At 35.5% G+C, this 16,911-nt stretch overlaps 2 protein-coding genes across 2 annotated transcripts; one reads left to right on the top strand and one right to left on the bottom strand.

Annotated features, from left to right (window-relative positions):
• Positions 1 to 96: 96 nt before the first annotated feature.
• Positions 97 to 6,161, top strand: LOC111306034 (transcription coactivator). Its single transcript, XM_022903934.2, has 10 exons — positions 97 to 429; positions 592 to 681; positions 805 to 909; positions 1,244 to 1,345; positions 1,473 to 1,557; positions 1,972 to 2,041; positions 2,171 to 2,215; positions 2,397 to 4,721; positions 4,947 to 5,163; positions 5,355 to 6,161. The coding sequence occupies exons 1-10, from the start codon at positions 346 to 348 to the stop codon at positions 5,931 to 5,933; spliced, it is 3,702 nt and encodes a 1,233-aa protein (XP_022759669.2). The 5' UTR covers positions 97 to 345; the 3' UTR covers positions 5,934 to 6,161.
• Positions 6,162 to 10,763: 4,602 nt separating this feature from the next.
• Positions 10,764 to 13,951, bottom strand: LOC111306032 (uncharacterized). The gene is made up of 4 exons (XM_089750757.1): positions 13,885 to 13,951; positions 13,515 to 13,809; positions 12,949 to 13,364; positions 10,764 to 12,249 (listed from the first exon to the last, which is right to left on the bottom strand). The coding sequence occupies exons 2-4, from the start codon at positions 13,578 to 13,580 to the stop codon at positions 10,971 to 10,973; spliced, it is 1,761 nt and encodes a 586-aa protein (XP_089606883.1). The 5' UTR covers positions 13,581 to 13,809; positions 13,885 to 13,951; the 3' UTR covers positions 10,764 to 10,970.
• Between the last annotated feature and the right edge of the window lie 2,960 nt (positions 13,952 to 16,911).

Below are 16,911 nucleotides of genomic sequence, written 5' to 3'. Positions count from 1 at the left end.
CACGTTTCGAGAGGATGTCCCTTGATCGCCACGTGGAAGCACCGTGTTCAATCATGAAGTTTCCTTCTCCCGCCCCTGCACCAAAAAGTTGAATTTAATGAGAACGAGAAAAAATTTTCCCTCCCTAAAATATATTTTCCAGTTTCAATTCACTATTTCCACTCTTCCTCGACAAGTTTCGTAAAACCGAACACTCCTTTTCATCGCTCACACTCTTTCTCATCATTTCATTTCCAACTCGTTTGGAATAGATTTCCTATTTTCTTTTTTTCATCAAATCAAATCTCTCTCTTCTTCCAGTTACCCTACTTCTATAATTCTCTTTAAAGGCTAAGTTTCGATCCAATGCTGGAATCCGATACTCCCTCGAAAACTTTTCTTGGCGTTCGTTTTTGTCTTTACGGCTTCGATCCCGTCAACGAGCATAAGGTCTTTCCGCTACCTCCCGTATTCTCTATTAACATGTTTTTGTCCTGAAAGCTTTCTGCTTTTTACTCATTGATTAATGAAGTGCTTATTTGCGCAAAAAAATTATTAAATTTTGGTAATGATATTTGATATTTGTTTATTTCTTGGTTAAAAATTGAGAAGGTTCGAATAAAGCTCATTGACGGTGGCGGCGTAGGTGTGGGTCAGTATGGCCAGAATTGCACTCATATGATCGTTGATAAGATTGTTTACGTAAGTCTTTCTTTTAATTTAGCCCAATTAAATCAAATGTGCTTGCTCTTTTTTTTTTTTTTTTTTAACATTTTAACATTCAAAAACAAAATGTTGAAAATTCTGCTTTTAAATCTTATGTAGGATGATCCTGTTTGTGTTGCTGCTCGAAATGATGGCAAAACTGTTGTCACTGGATTATGGGTCGATCATACTTTTGATATTGGAATGCCTGTCGATCCTACTTCGGTGAGTTTATTTTATTCTACGATTTTTAAAGCTAACCGTCTCATTGTTTAAGGTATATAAGAGATTTTCAAAATTTATATCCTGTCTATTATTCGGAATTTTTGATTCATGAATTCAGTTGGTGTAGCAACTAGCAATGAATGATGAATAAAAGGCAACAGTTTGATCACTCTATAAATAATTTCTCCTGCAAAGTATATACAATTTATAGGACTTGAGATATTTCATTGTTTTTAGGTCCAAAAAGGTTGTCATAATATTAACTTTCTTTAATAAAGGAACTTCACTCTTTTTGTCTGTGTAAAATTGTGAAATTGTCATTGTATTTGGACAGATTATGTACAAACCTCTTAGAGATTTGAATGGAATTCCTGGTGCTAAAAGTTTAATTGTATGCTTGACTGGATACCAGAGGCAAGATCGAGATGACATTATGGTATTGATCTCTCTTTACTCTTATAGTGCTGCTTTTTTTTTATTGATTGTAAAGCACATTTTTTTTTTGTTTTTGTTTGTTGGAATGATAACTAAAATGTTTTGTAATTTCACTTATTTGCTTGCAGACAATGGTTAGCTTGATGGGTGCTCAATTTTCTAAACCTTTGGTTGCAAACAAAGTCACCCATCTGATATGCTATAAATTTGAAGGTGCAGTTTTCTATGTTTTCTTTATTAAAAGGCAGCTAAAATAAACTGCAAAATGCTCACAACTCTGTGCTGATCTTATTTGTCTTGTCAAATTTTCCCTGATTAATGTTATGCTGATAATTTTTTTTTGGTCAACTCTTAATATTCTTCCTTTCCCTTTTCCCTTGACAAACATTATACTTGTTAATTCATCTATTGTTTCATGCTTGTATAAATTTGATTTATTTGTGTATAATTCTATGCACATCATTTAGCCAGTTCCAATGGTCATTGCTGGTGGTTAAAATATTAAGGTGCTTGATGTTTGTTTTTTGTCACTATTAAGTTTTTCATATGAGATTCAGTTTTTAATCTTTTGCTTCTGTGCATAATGAGCTTGAGTAGTAACATTTTAACAAATCTTGTCTTATGCAGGGGAGAAGTATGAGCTTGCTAAGAAAATCAGGAAGATAAAGCTTATCAATCACCGTTGGTTGGAAGATTGGTACGTTTGTAGAAAACTTAAGGCATAAAGTACAAGATAATTAAAATCTTCCTGAACATACCAGAAAATTAGAATTTGTATAAAAACCTTTATTTTTCTGTTGTTTGATCTCATATTCTTTTTATGCAGTTTAAGAGAATGGGAACTTCTTTCAGAAGCTAATTATAGCAAGAGGTACGGGTCTTTCTGAGAATTTTATTTGTGTTTCTGTATAACATACCTACTCTGCGCTTTGCACATGCTCTGGCATCTTGATTCTTATTTATATTTACTTGACTCTTTTGCAAGGAAGAAAAAGTGAAAAAGAAAAGTATTAACTGTATCAAATCGTGAGCTAATCTCTTTCTATAAACAGTGGTTATGAGTTAGAGGTGATGGAAGCTGAAGCTAAAGATTCTGAAGAAGAGGCTGAAGAAACTACATGGAAAGAATCCGGACAAAAAAGTTTGAAGAGGAGCTCTCATAACTTGAAGGCTGGAATGCTCAGTTCCAGTGAGTTGCCCAATTCAGCAGTTGAAGTGTCGATGTCAACTATGCCCAGATATTCACCAAATACCAAGGAGGTTTTATTGACGCCTGGCAAATCTCATCAAGGCACAAGCTCCACCGATGTTAATGACCCTAAGCTACATGCTTTTCAGGACTCTGGTCTCGGGAATGCTTCATCTATTAAGTTAGCTGAACAACACAACAGAAGCCCAAATTCTACAAATGTAGATATTAACTTGGTATCTAACTCTAAGAGCCCCTCTTTATCCAATGAGAAGTTTACTGCTATAAGCTACTCAAGGAAAACACCAAGGAAATCACCAGGAAAGTCTACACCCCCAAATTTATCAGGAGAGATATCTGGCAACTTTAGTGGCTCTCCTCAAGCTATGAGAATCAAGGATGCATTTGGCATTCCTTCCTCTAAAATGCAGCAAACAGAGGAAAGAATCAATTCTTGTTTTGTTAAATCTCCACGGAAAGGAGCTGATTTATGTCATGAAGAGGACTCAGCTGGTATATTGCCTCAGAAAAGAGCATTGGAACTTTCTGCCTGTAGCTCTAAAACACAAAAAACCACTCATAATGGAAAAGCTGCCGTAGAGGGCAGTGCACTTGACACTGAACGACTGGAGCCAACATCTTTGGCGGGTGATCAACTACAGATTAATGACTGCTCAGTGGATGGGACTAGTTATCTGAATGTTTTACATAATTCATGTGCTAGCAATGCAACTACCAAGTTGTCAAATGATTCTTCTTCCTTTAAAACTGTTACTGCAGAGGACAGAATGAAAAATAGTGATGAGAAATCACCCAAAATGTCCTTTAAGGGGTATGGAGAGTCCACCTTGGCAGGCAAGCCAGATCTGCAACATGAGAAGTCACCTGAAATGTCCTTCAAGGGATTAAGAGAATCCACCATAGCAAGCAGGTCAAATCTTGGAGATTCTGGCCTAGAAAGATGTGTACAAGTAATTGGAGAGCCAGGCAAGCTGCAGAATAAGTTCGAAGATGTTGAGGTTCCTTCAATTGATGATAGAAAGCTAGGGATGGAAAATTCCCATAGCCCTGCTACCTTGGATTTGCTTGAAAGAGGTAGTGATAAGTTGGTGACAAAACTGCATAGCAAGAAGATGCTTGCGAAGAAGACCTTGGGTTCTAGATCAAAACTAAGCAATGTTGCTAACAGAAAAGGTTCTATTTACTCAAGCAAAATTGCTTCCGAAAATGATTTAACAATTTGCTTGGATGGGGCTAATGAAAGAGCAACTCATAAGAGTGCCAGTGAACTTGAAACACCACCTCCAACTATTAACCTGGATGATGTGGTCGAAAAAGTTGTCTCAAAATCTCTGAATGCTGCTACTGCTAAGACTCAATTCAGGGATGATGAAACTCAAGCTCCAGATGAGGAAGATGAGAATGATGCTAAGAAGACACCTGGAAAAGAGAAGTCTGAGTTGGTTGAATCGACATGTAAGGCAGACACATTGCTAGAAACTGAACATGTCAGATGTGATTCCAAGGTGGCTGTTGGGAGTGTAATTACATCAAAGAATGGAACAAATGGAAACGATCCTGAGAGGGCAGTTGGTTGCAAGAACTCTGAATTGGGTGAATCAACTTTAAAATGTTTTGGCTTGAAAAAGAAAACAAGTAAAAGGAAGAAACAACTTTCAGGTAAAGCCAAGATGAAGGTTGTTCCTTCTCAATCCAAAGATGATTTGGTTGGGGATGATACTAGCGTCGGGAAGAATATTGAGGAGAAAGATGATGAAAAGGAGAATTTCATTCCACATCCTGCCACCAAAACAAGCAGCAGTAATGCATCTTTAAAAGTGGAAAACGCCAGGGGTGCAGGCAAGAGCAGCCCAGTTGGTCCCGAGGAGATTCCTGGAAAATCAGTTAAACCCAATAAAAAAGCAGTGAAGACTAATGAAAAATCCCAGAAGGTCGATTCTAAAACACAGCTGGTACAAAAGGTTTTCAACAGATTGAAAACTGAGCCTGTGTGGTTTATATTGAGTGGCCACAGATTGCAGAGAAAAGAATTCCAGCAAGTCATTAGGCGTTTGAAGGGAAAATTTTGCAGGGATTCTCATCAATGGTCATACCAGGCAACACATTTCATTGCCCCAGATCCAATTCGTAGGACCGAGAAATTTTTTGCTGCTGCTGCATCTGGAAGGTGCCATATTTCTAACTGTCAAAAACTTTTCATAGTTTTCTCTTTAGCTCTTATTAAACTTCTGCTAAAAGTTTCTCTATGTTTCACTCTCCAATTAAGAAGATTCTATGAGAGCTTTTGCTGTTTATATTAATTAACTTTTGGGATCATATTTTTCACGTCTATCATCACCATATCATTCTTAATTTCAAATGGTTGTTGAATTTGACTTTCCTCTCAATGCAGGTGGATTCTTAAGCCCGATTATTTAAGTGCTTGTAATCAGGCAGGAAAATTCTTGGCAGAGGAGCCTTATGAATGGCACAATAGTGGCCTCAGTGAAGATGGTGCAATAAACTTGGAGGCTTCAAGGAAGTGGCGTCACTTGAGGGAGAGAACAGGCCATGGCGCATTTTATGGGATGCGCGTTATCGTGTATGGAGAATGCATTGCTCCTCCTTTGGTATGTTTTCAGTATTCATTTGGTTACGGTGTTTTCAACTTCTGTAATATCTTGTACCATACCAGCAATATTTTCCATGAAAGAATGTCACCTGCCGGCTCTTCTTGTTTCCCATAAACTAAAACAGATGGTTAAGGTTAGTTTTATATACTGTGTTAATGACTGTTTGCTTTTTACCAATCTTCAACCAGGACACTTTGAAGCGTGTTGTGAAGGCTGGGGATGGTACCATTTTGGCAACTTCTCCCCCTTACACCAGATTCCTCAAATCTGGAGTTGATTTTGCAGTTGTTAGTCCTGGCATGCCACGTGTTGATTCGTGGGTTCAAGACTTCTTGAAACATGAGATACCCTGCATTGTTGCTGATTACCTAGTAGAGTACGTCTGCAAAGCTGGTTACTCCCTAGACAGACATGTGCTATACAACAGTCATGAATGGGCAGAGAAATCATTTAGCAACTTGAGGAGCCGAGCTGAAGAGATTGTGGAGGACGTGACCACCCCACAGCCACCAGATGATTGTGGGAGTAATGATGTAGCATGTCAAGTTTGTGCTTCTCGTGAGAGAGGAGATGCCATGCTAATCTGCGGTGATGAAAGTGGTTCTGTGGGTTGTGGAGTTGGCATTCACATCGATTGTTGTGATCCTCCGCTTGAGGATGTACCTGAGGAGGACTGGTTTTGTCCGAAGTGTAGTCAAAGAAGCAGAAACAGCACAACTCCTTCAAAGAAAAGAAAGAAAGGAACCTCTCAATCGAAGGATAAGTGATTTGCATTATTTTTCTAGCTTTTGGAACGGTCGCCTTCTGTCTTAATTTTTGTACATTAGTTTTGGGCCTTGTGGCTTAGCTTGTAGAATTTGTCTGAATATTTTAGCCATCCTGAAATAACAACTTCCTTTAGTTAAAATATTTAGTTGGCTAATTAAAGTTGTATGTTGTGCTTATCTCAAGTCGTAGGAACTAATTAATTCTGTCACGTGTTGCACGTGATTTTATATTTTAATTATATTGATATTTTAAATTAATTTGTTTTTATTTTTTTATTAATATTAATAAATGAACTTGATTAAAACATAATTAAAGTTAGCATAAAGTAGAATTGTTAATTGATTATAGATAATTAAAAATAATTTAAAACATGACATTTTAAAAATATAATTAATCACCATGAGTATTATTTTAGTTTTTTTTTTGTACTACATTTGTTCTTATATGTTATAGATATTAATATATTTTTCAGGATATAATTCCAATTCTTGCAATAAGATCATTAGAGGCATTTTGATCGATGTGGACATCTATTTTTCTGAAATTGATTCTTTTTCGATCAAGGATTACTTGGATCACTTCCTTATTCCTGCCCATAATTCAGAGGAAAAACTGTTTATGTTTGTTTTCTAAATTGGGCATCAAGGCCCTAATGGACAGAACTGATAGAAGAAAGACCTTCAGCCCATGCCCAAGATTTATGTCACAATTCACAAAACATCCATTGATCAATGAACCCATACACATGTCCAGAGAGAATTAAAGGAGCTAGAGTATAGCAGACCAGTGATGAAGGTCAGCTGTTGCTATTAGGTAGTTGCAATTATCCCTTCAAATTTTAATGAATTTGGGAAACTTAATTACAGTAGGTCAAAACTCAAAAGGATGTTACTAAGATTTACTAGTTGATGGTTGTTTTTAGACTCTTATGTTTTAAAAGCCTAGGGCAGGCAAAATACAATCCATACAGGATTGGCCGGAGAGAGTTTGGTTTTTTTGAAAATTTTCTTCTTCACCATACACAACCAAAGAAAGAAGGAAAGGGTGGCAAGCAGTCTGAAATTGCAGGGCATTAAAAAGGCATTGGATTGCGGATTAAATCTTCCAACACAATCAAATTAATTCCCTTCTCTTTTTGGCATTAATGGTTTGCATTAACCAAACATTAAAAGATATATTTGCAAAAGTAATAAATGTTTCTTTTTGAGTTTTTGGGCAGGGCTTGTAAAAACTCATTCTTCTTTATGTATAAACCATTTTCAATTTTTTTAATCTCAAACAAAACTTTTGCTCAGCTCTCACTATCAAATTGACTGAGCAAGAAAGCTGATAGTTGCTGAATCTTTTTTCATTTGATTTTGAAGAAGAATTCACGTTGTCAAAGACTCAAGATTGGTAAAATGTATGAAATGTCAAAAGCTTAGACAGACAGATACACTCAGATCTCAATAAAATATATATATATATATATATATAATTCCTATAATTATTAGCTTTGCCAAAAGTAAAATCCCAACTACTCAAACCCAAAAATAAAAATCAACACCACATTCTTTTGAACTTTTTCTTTATGGTTTTTACACAAGGCAAAGAATAAACATAGGAAAATTCGAAATGGGAAAGTGTGAGATTAGAGTATTTTCTAAGGATGATTAGGCCATCCATCTTGGACAAATACTACAGCCCAAGATTATTCATTCTTAAGACAAAAAAAGAATTAAGCACGTGATTCCACCACATGCTGTCACTGACATCAGCATATCCGGCCACGACTTCTCTTTCCAATGTTCCCAACATTCAAACATCACGTGTTCTATTTTCCCTAATCCCCTTTCTTCCTTCTCCATCCTAATTTTACCATCCAATTTATGCTTATAAACCTCTAAATGTGAGGATATAATTGTACTTTCAAATGCTAGAATAATGGCATAGTTGTAAAGAAGCGTATCGACAGATGCTCTATAAAAGTATATACCATATTCTATTAGTATTAGCCTTGAAAGAATTGATGCAAAACTTCCCTTTTCTTTCGCCACAAGCAAATAAAAATTGCTTTAAAAGGGTGAACTCAACATATCAAAAAAAAAAAAAAAAAAACCATGAATACGTTTACTAAATAGTTTTAAAATCATCAGCATTGAAATTGTTTATGGTTTACTCAGAGCAGCAATTTGGAACAACCGGCTTTCGTTCAGAATTTAAAGACAAGATAGATCAAGATGTGGAAGGCTTTTTTTTTTTTTTTTCAATTTCTTGCCCTCAATCAGCTTTGGAATTCTATTGGTTTTTTTTTTTTTTTTGTGATTTTATTATTATTACTCTAGTTTTCATTTGTTGGGGTATTTGTCTGTATAATGAGTAGGTGATCCATGCGTGATCACGCGAAGCTAACTATGCTAGAGGTCCAGCTATGTCTACGTCTTGTGGCTTTCAAAATTGAAAGTGGCTTTAGTAGAGTTTGAATAGGGATATTTTATAGGGGAAAAGAAGGAAAATGTTGGAGTAAAAATGAGCTGTGGTTCATGCACTAAACAGTAGCCAGTAGCATGAAAGTGGATTGTCATAATGAGAACATGGTCGTTCGGTAAATGGCATCCTCTTTTCTAAAAATTTTCTTTCGAGATAAAGTTATAATTACAATTTACTTTTGTTTGCAAAAATCAAGATTAAAATCAAATCAATTATTGGTTCAATTTTTTTTTTTCATTTCACTTTTGGACAATGCATAGTTAGAAATCCATTATCTAAATTATTATTGGCTTTCCATGCAAAAATGGTTGTTCTTATAGTATCTCAAATCTCATTCAATCTTTTTCATCAGAAAATTATAATAAAAAGGAACCTAGAAGATATAAAGCAACGCAAAATCTTTGAGTAGCTTTGAAGGGCAGAGCCGATTTTTAAGGATAAAAAGAGCACAAATCACTTGCAAGGAAAGGAATAGAAAGCTTTTATATTACCTAAAAAAAATAAATAAAAAAAAAAGAAGATGAGTGACCTTTTTATAAAGTTGAAATGATGATTTAACTAATTCCATCAAAAATCCAAACTTGCATTAATTAAATGCACATATCTTATTTGATCATTGAAATAAATTGATTTCCCATCCGTGGAAATGCTTTTTTGAGAATCAATTTTTTTTTGACATGATGGGAATAATCTGCCAATCAAAAGAAATGATGGTAATTGACTACTGGTGAGAAATGAAATGATGTGGGGTTTTTAAGTGAATAAACTTCCTCAGTAAATATTTCCTATTTTTATATGAGATGATTCTTTGTTTGATTCCCATGAATTAAAAAAAAAAATGAGGAAAAAATATTATTTCATTCTCAATTTAGAATGATTGCACGAGGCAGTAAAACGATGCCAAAAAAAGTAATAAATGAAAGGCAGCACGAGGAATTGGATGTATCTGTGACCTAGTGAAAACTATTGAAACCTAAAATCAAGCAAAAAAACAAAATGGCAAGCTAGAGAAGTCAACAAAGCCAACAAAGTCTAACAATGGGGAAAACACGTAATTTACTTGTTCAACACATTTATAAAAATTTTCCTAGAAAAGGGCTACCAAATAAATTTTTGACAACAATCGTCCGGCCTGCTTAAGGCAATCCCTTCTTGCAAAGTGACAGAAAAGGAGTCAATAGTAAAATGATGCCACCTTTTCAAGGGCCACAGATCGCAGCCTGCAGGCTTTCTGCTCTAACAGAGGCCTCGCTCTACGTCTAAACCATTATTTATTTTTTTTTTAGAAAAAAGAAAAACCTGAATCATAAACCCTTGTAAAAGTTCTTGGGCAAAAGATATGGATGTTATGTTTATTTCTAAATTCTTTGTTGTCTATTAATATGAATTAATAAAAAGTTTATGGGTTTTAAGTCTAATGCAAATGAGTTGGAATCACGGGTTTTATTATGCCAATTGATTTTAGTCATTGACTTCTTTGTCATTTTAGTATTAATTCTTTAAGGAGATTATGGTTAGGTGATGGCGCTAGCCTTCTAAGACAAGCTATCACGGGTTCCAATCCAACCCTTTTTACATGAAGATATAATAACATGTTCTCTTAATAGTATTAATTTTTTACAGTAGTAAAACAATCATGATTACTGTCAACAAGGATTTGCTTGGACCAGCTAGTTTTCCGTTGAAAAATGGTTATACTATTACCCAACAGCTTTATTCCTACCAACCCCATCATACGCAATTATGTACATTGTGGATTGCAATAGAGAATAGTGTTGCATGGAAAGCTATGCCCAGAAGGCAAATGATGGCAATTATGTAGCTTGAATTGACACAACCTTTCTAAATCCCTTTGTTTTCTTGTATTGAGTGTTGATTAGACCCCCTTTTCTTTGTTGTATTAGCAGAGACCTGAAAATTGCTGACACCCTTATCCCTCTACGGGTGACTTGACATTGTCCTTTTTTTCTTTTTAACCAGTTCAACCTACGCCACGGTTAAAAGACGATGATGCACTCAAAGCCACGAAGCCCACAACTCAAACAAAAGAAGGGGTGCTCCAAAAGCATTCAGATCCCTTCCCTCTATACCGAGAATTTCACCAAGTGGATGAAGTAAAGCATTACGTGGAACTAGCAAATAAAAGAAATCCAGTGGAATGTCAGACATGTCAGTCCTTGGATAAACAAAGCAGAGAAAAATTAAATGCCAATAGATAAGACACAGAAGAGAATCCAAACCCCAGTAGCTTCTCTCTATTTTTTTCTTCCTGGCCATGACAGTCGTAATTGGTGCCAATCTAACCATTAATATCAATTGAATTGGAAACTACGTTAAAAAAAGGGCTTAGACCAAGGAAATGAACCCAAAAGTAGAAATTCAAAAACGAAAAATTCTGTACATGGTAGTAGATAACAGAAAAGAAGAAAGAGGGAGACAAAAATTTCCGGCAGACTAAAAATTTTTCATTTTGTACAAACAGGGAAAATGAAGCAGAGATTTTACTGCCGGTAAAACATCTTAAGAAACTTTTTTATAGTGACCTAACGTAGACTTCCAAGCAAAACTCAGCAGCTCAGTGCCTCATACTTTACTGTAACTGGACGATTAAACCCTACTTGTGATAACAAATTCCCAACTGCTGCAAGATCCCTGCAAAATACACCTTGAAAAACATTTGTATTTGGCGTAGTTGTTGTGGCTTTGTTTCCACTGGTATTAACCCCGTTATTGCACCCTGAAACATCTGATGAATTTGTCGAAGAAGCCAGACTATTTTCAGGTTCCAATTTAGAGTAATGGGTTTGCTGCACTTGAATTGCTGCCTGAGCTGCTTGCAAAGCAGCCGCAGCTTTCTTCCTTTGCTTCTCAGCCGCTTCTTCATCCATAATAATAGACATCACGCTGGAATAACCTTTTTGAAGCAATCTGTAAAGAAGCAAAGCCGACATCTTTGCACTGTCTTTAACCGAGTCGAAATCTAGTTCACCAGCGAATTCGCATCTATCAATAAAGTTGGTAGCTTTATCCGGTTTGTGTCTTAAACACAGTAGCAGATGAGCCCTCTCTAATTCAGATCTTGAGCAACCACGGCTTAGACCGATCAATGCATAGTAATCAACATTTCCAGTCTCCCCAGAAGCAACCCTTTGCTTCAATTGTTGAATTTTAGTCGTTAATGCACAGAGCTTTCCTGGAATCTCCCTGTACCTCACATTGTGACGCTTCCAGGCAGGACCTGGAAGCTTCCTATCTCGCAAGATAGAATTGTAAAGCAGTTTCAAGTGTTCAAGGTCGTGTAAACAGTCAGGTAAACTACGTATGGTTTCCAAAAGTGAGGCCCTGGTGTCAAGCGCTTGGATGCAAGTTGGATCAAGAGCAAGGGTTTTGTTACAATCCGAGATTGACTCAGCTATGCGACCTGAGGCCTTGTAAGCAGAGGCTCGGTGCATATAACACTCTGCAAGGAAGCCCTGAGGGGCAGGACGGCGACCGTCTACGATTTTGGAGAAATGGTGGATGGCTTCGGAGTATAAGCCGGCATCTAAGGCTGCAATGGCAGCGGTTCGACGGCGGATGAGGAGTTTGATATGGGATAGAAGCTGGGAAATATTTTCGGATTCAAAGAGAGAGGAGGGATTGCGTGGAGGCGTGGAGAGAGGCGTTGTGGCGGCAGAGGAGATGTCGAATGTGGTGATAGTGGTGGGGAGGGAGAAGCTGTCGTCGGACCAGCAAATGCTTTCACGGCGGAACGCTGCAGAAACAAGGCGTTTGCCAGTTTGGAGGAGAACGATAGCGTCCTCCATTAGGCCTAGGTGACAACATGCTTGACCTAGGACCAAGTACCTGTATCAAAATTGAGTTTCAAGAGAGTTTTGAGTTCAATCGAGTTAAGAAAAACATGCTTAGCTGCCATTTGATATCTATTTTTGCGAGTGAATATTGAAAGCCTCCCCTTACCCAAAATTTAATGGAAAAATAAAATCAAAATTTATTCACTGAAGCAAACTCGGGGTCTCTAAATTATTTGTTTCTTCGTTTGTTTTATTGGATATTTTTGGGAAACTTGGGTTCTCAACTTTTTCGATTGGTTCAAAACTTGTCTGCCTATGACTTATCATTCGCACCGCAAGCCAGTGTGGATGGCACCGTCTTTTACTCTGGTTTTTTAGTTCAGCGATAGCAACTTTTTACCAAAAAAAGACAGAATTTTTTCAAATAAACTTCTAAAAAAGGACAAATTTGTGGACAATTTTTCATATATAAAAGAAAAATAGTAAAATACCCCTAGGCTACAGTCTACACTTCACTGCGAATAAAAATTCAGATAGTTTACACTATTTTTGTCGTTATTTTTAGAGGTCAATAGTTGGAAATTACATTAAGGCTGGCTGTGCATTTACTGAAAACTAATAGAGTAGAATATGTATTCTCCTCTGACAATAAATAATTAAACCAAAACATAAAAAGTTGAACCCAAAAAACAAAAACAAATTAAGAAAATAAAAAAGGAAACTAATAATCGGAATAAAGAGTGAAATTTACCTCCATTGCCCTTCTTTCTCGCAGCTTCTACACAAGCCGGCTATGACTTTCTTCTTCAAGTCCGAGACAGAGAAACACTTGAAAGATAGGTCACGATCCGGTGAGTTGGAGGACGAGTTATTAGAAGGGAGAAGCTTGACTCGCTCCCTTGAAAACTGTTGAGACGAGTTATCTGAGGAAACAGAACCAGAGTCCTCGCCTGACATTTTTAGACTGGGAATGTAGTCTTGAAGCATGTCAGCAACGTCCCTGAAACGCCTTAGATACAGTAAAGATCTCGCTTTCAGTTCAAGAGCGATTTCAAAACGAGGCGAGAGAGCCAAAGCTGCATCAAGAAGATTGAGAGCCGAAGCGATCTCGTTTTGTTCTTGCGTTGCAATGAGACACCTTGCATCCTTAATGTACTTATCTACAAGCTGCACAGAGCAATGTATATCAGCTTTTCTTTTTCCAAAAAATAAAAAACCCATTTTCTGAAAAAACAATGAATAAGATCAAAGTCAATGGAAACAATAGAAAAAAATGAAAACTTTTTTGAAAACTGGATCAAAGATCAAGGCTTGTACCTTTCTATTGCTAAGCCACCAATGTTGCTTCTGATCATTACCGCTCAAACATGGAGAAACAGCCATGGGATTTTTATTTTTTTTTTGCAATACCTTTGTTGATGAAGAATCAAAATCAATCGACCATTAACCTCTCTCTCTTTCTCTTTTTTTCTTGCTCTCAAAGCATGCACATTTTCTTTTTCATTCTCTAATAAATAAGGAGAAATATGAGAGAAAGGAAAGAGAGGGATAATGGAAACTGAGTGGGAGAGAGAGAGGCTGAGGAAAATGGAGGAAATGGTCGATTTAAAATCTGCATTGATATGAAGAGTAGTAAATAAGGGAAGGTTGTGGAATAAAAGAAAAGAAAAAAAATGCCAGCTTTGACCTCAGAGAAAGCTTTGATCCTTCAACTTCATAGCTGGCACCAAACCATTTTAGAGATTCTCTCTCTTCAATATGCCGTGTGGCTTATGAGACTAATACCCAAATCTTCTCAATTATGATTTATACAGAGTTAGAAAAAAAAAAAACAGAAGGAAAGGAGAAATTTTTTTTTATAAATTTAATAAACTGGTTTATCCGGTAAGTGAATGACTCTGACCGGATAAATCAGGTGAAACATCACGGGTCCTTGGGTTCAACTACCGGGGTGAGGGGAAAAGATGAGACGCCCAGCAAATTGCCCCAAAAGTTAATAGTGTAAGAAACCATCTTCCAGTTATTTGTTTCTGATCACTTTGGAATTACCAAAGAGTCCTAGCCTTTCTAAATTGTTTTGAGTGCATTTCCCACCCTACTAATTGACATTAAACAAGAAACATTATCGTCCTTTAGGGTATTCTTGGGTTTTGAGAGGTGGGATTTGTTGTATCGAGGATCGATTAACGTAATTTAATTTGAAGAGAAAAAATTTAGGAAATGCATTTTTAGGAAACTTTTTAAAAATAATAATATCTTAATTTAAGCGTAAATAAAATTTTCAAAATATTATTTTCAAAATATAATATGTAAATTGGAGAAATTCAAGACTATATTTTAAGAATTTTTTGAACTATGAATTAGAAAATGAGAGCAGGAGAAAATGAATTGATTTTAATGTGTGTTAAAACAAATGTTAATAAAAATATTTATAAATTTCAATTGGTGATAGAAACTCCCTTTTATGAATAAACATATCATAGATTCAACAATAAACATTTTTGATTTAATGGTAAATATTTTTTAATTTTCAACAAGGGCAATCAAATGCCAAAACCATAGTATTTAAATGTCACAAATAAATTTTCACAAAAAAATATGAATTCTTGCACGGCATTCAATCTCATGACATCCGAATGTTTAAAGTAAATTTTCAAACAAATTATCTTATTATTCGAATTCCCTCAAATGACAATAGTTCAATTTTTCTTATTTTTCATTTGAAATGTTATTGATCAATTTTCAAAGATTATTTCGTCAAGATAAATATAAATTCTAGAAATTCAAACCTTTTAAATTTCAAAAAAAAAAAAAACATATATTTTGGTACCACAAATTCTTTGACTGTGAACTCCTACCACTAGTACTACTTTGATGGTGATTTTAATTGCTCAGAAATATGGCCAGCCACGCTGTACTTTGGGAACATAAAGGTTTTTACTTTTTATCTTTCCCATTGTTTACTGCTATTATCCTTTGATTTTTTACGCTAAATACTTAATTGCACACGGCATGGAGATTCATTACATTTCCTTAAAAAGATACTTTCATCCATTGTTTAAGGAGAGACCGTATTCAAGGAAACAGTAACCAATCCCATTCCATGAACTATGACATGTATAATTCAATTAGCTAGTACTCTCATTTTTCCATTTTTCCATTAACTTTAAAAATTATAACTCTAAAAAAGAGTTATGCCCATAACTTCGCAATTATGGAATGGAAATGACCAATTAGTACTAGCAAATCATTTATTGGGACATCTTAGTACATTTTTTGTCCAAAGATATTATTATTTTTACTTTTTTCTCCTTCTACGAATCATTCTCTGATCAAACTGTGATTGTCGGAATAAGCAACTTCCAATTGAGACTGACACTGAGAGCAATTGAGAGAGCGGGGAGACAATGGTAATTGAATAAATTGGGGAGGGAGAAATTAGGAATTAAGGTATTAAATTTATGGGAAGCATATTTAAAGAGGGGGTGGGGAGGGGGGGGGGGGGAGGGAAAGAGAAGAAAGTGACTCTTCTCTCGTAAGCCACAAGAATCACGCTTTTTTCCTTTGGCAGGTTTTGCTTTGCCTTTTATTTCACCCTCGTCGATTAATGAATGCACATGAAGATGAGGTGGGTATGTCTTAAAGACTCTCCTCCCTTCTCTGACTTATCTTTCCTTTGCCCCCACTCTACAATCCCCTCCTCTCCAAAGGGAACAGTTCCTGCAACTCGTGCACCCCCATCGCTCTTCCTCGCCATGTCACCTGATGACATGGCATGGATCCACGTGTCATTGCTCGATATAGGTCCAACATTACTTGGCTCCCAGATCAGCTCGAGACTTTTGATATTGGCTCTGGACTTTGGCATTTGTTTTGAGACCCCCCCTGTGCCTGTGTTATTATTATATGTCTGGTGCACAATGCTATTATAGGATCAATGATTTAAATGCTTCCAATAATGATCTCAAAGTGTTTGAGGTGAGAATTGAAATCATCATCAACAAATTCAATCCAGCACAAAAATAATTTTAAAAAAAACCCAAAAATAATAATGATCACGTGTATAGTCATGAATTTTTCTAACACAATAAATGGAAAATATGCCTTATATTAAAAACAAAAATGAATGCAAGTAATTTGTTTCGCCTCAATATTAGAAGAATGTGTTTTTATTTTAATACTGTTAACCAAAACTTTTTGGTTTTAAAAATGTCAATAATTAATTTTTAATTATTAAAATTAAAATTTTAATATTCTACGAAAATATCGCATGTTATTACTCACCAAGAATTTCACATGTTAGATAACATAATTAAATTTGAGATTCACTTGTATATTTAATAGATGTGGTCTTGTTTCATCAATCTTCTAACTAACAGGCCAGAATGATTATGGCAATGTTTTCTTAACATTTATTTCCACCAGCATTGTTTGTTGTCGCTCTTCTTAGTACAAAATTAATTCCATGTCTCCGTTTAATTTTAGTTGTTGTGGGATATAAATAATTGTTGTCTTTTTTCACGGTTTTAATCTAATACCAAATGATATTTGTGATCAATAATTAGGCATATTAATTATGGTTCACCACTTGTATTTTGTTGACCAATGAGTTAATTAGTTTTTTATTATTATTTTATGAAGTTGTAAATAATAATAATAATCAAGCATTATGTTTATATTAAAAAATTACTTAATTAAATTAAACAAACAAATC

Source organism: Durio zibethinus, chromosome 21 (assembly GCF_047325235.1).
Source record: "Durio zibethinus cultivar Kanyao isolate XHJ-2024 chromosome 21, ASM4732523v1, whole genome shotgun sequence".
Classification (NCBI taxonomy): Eukaryota; Viridiplantae; Streptophyta; class Magnoliopsida; order Malvales; family Malvaceae; genus Durio; species Durio zibethinus.
Note: the sequence above shows the minus strand (reverse complement) of the source record. Positions and strands in the feature narration are given on the sequence as shown.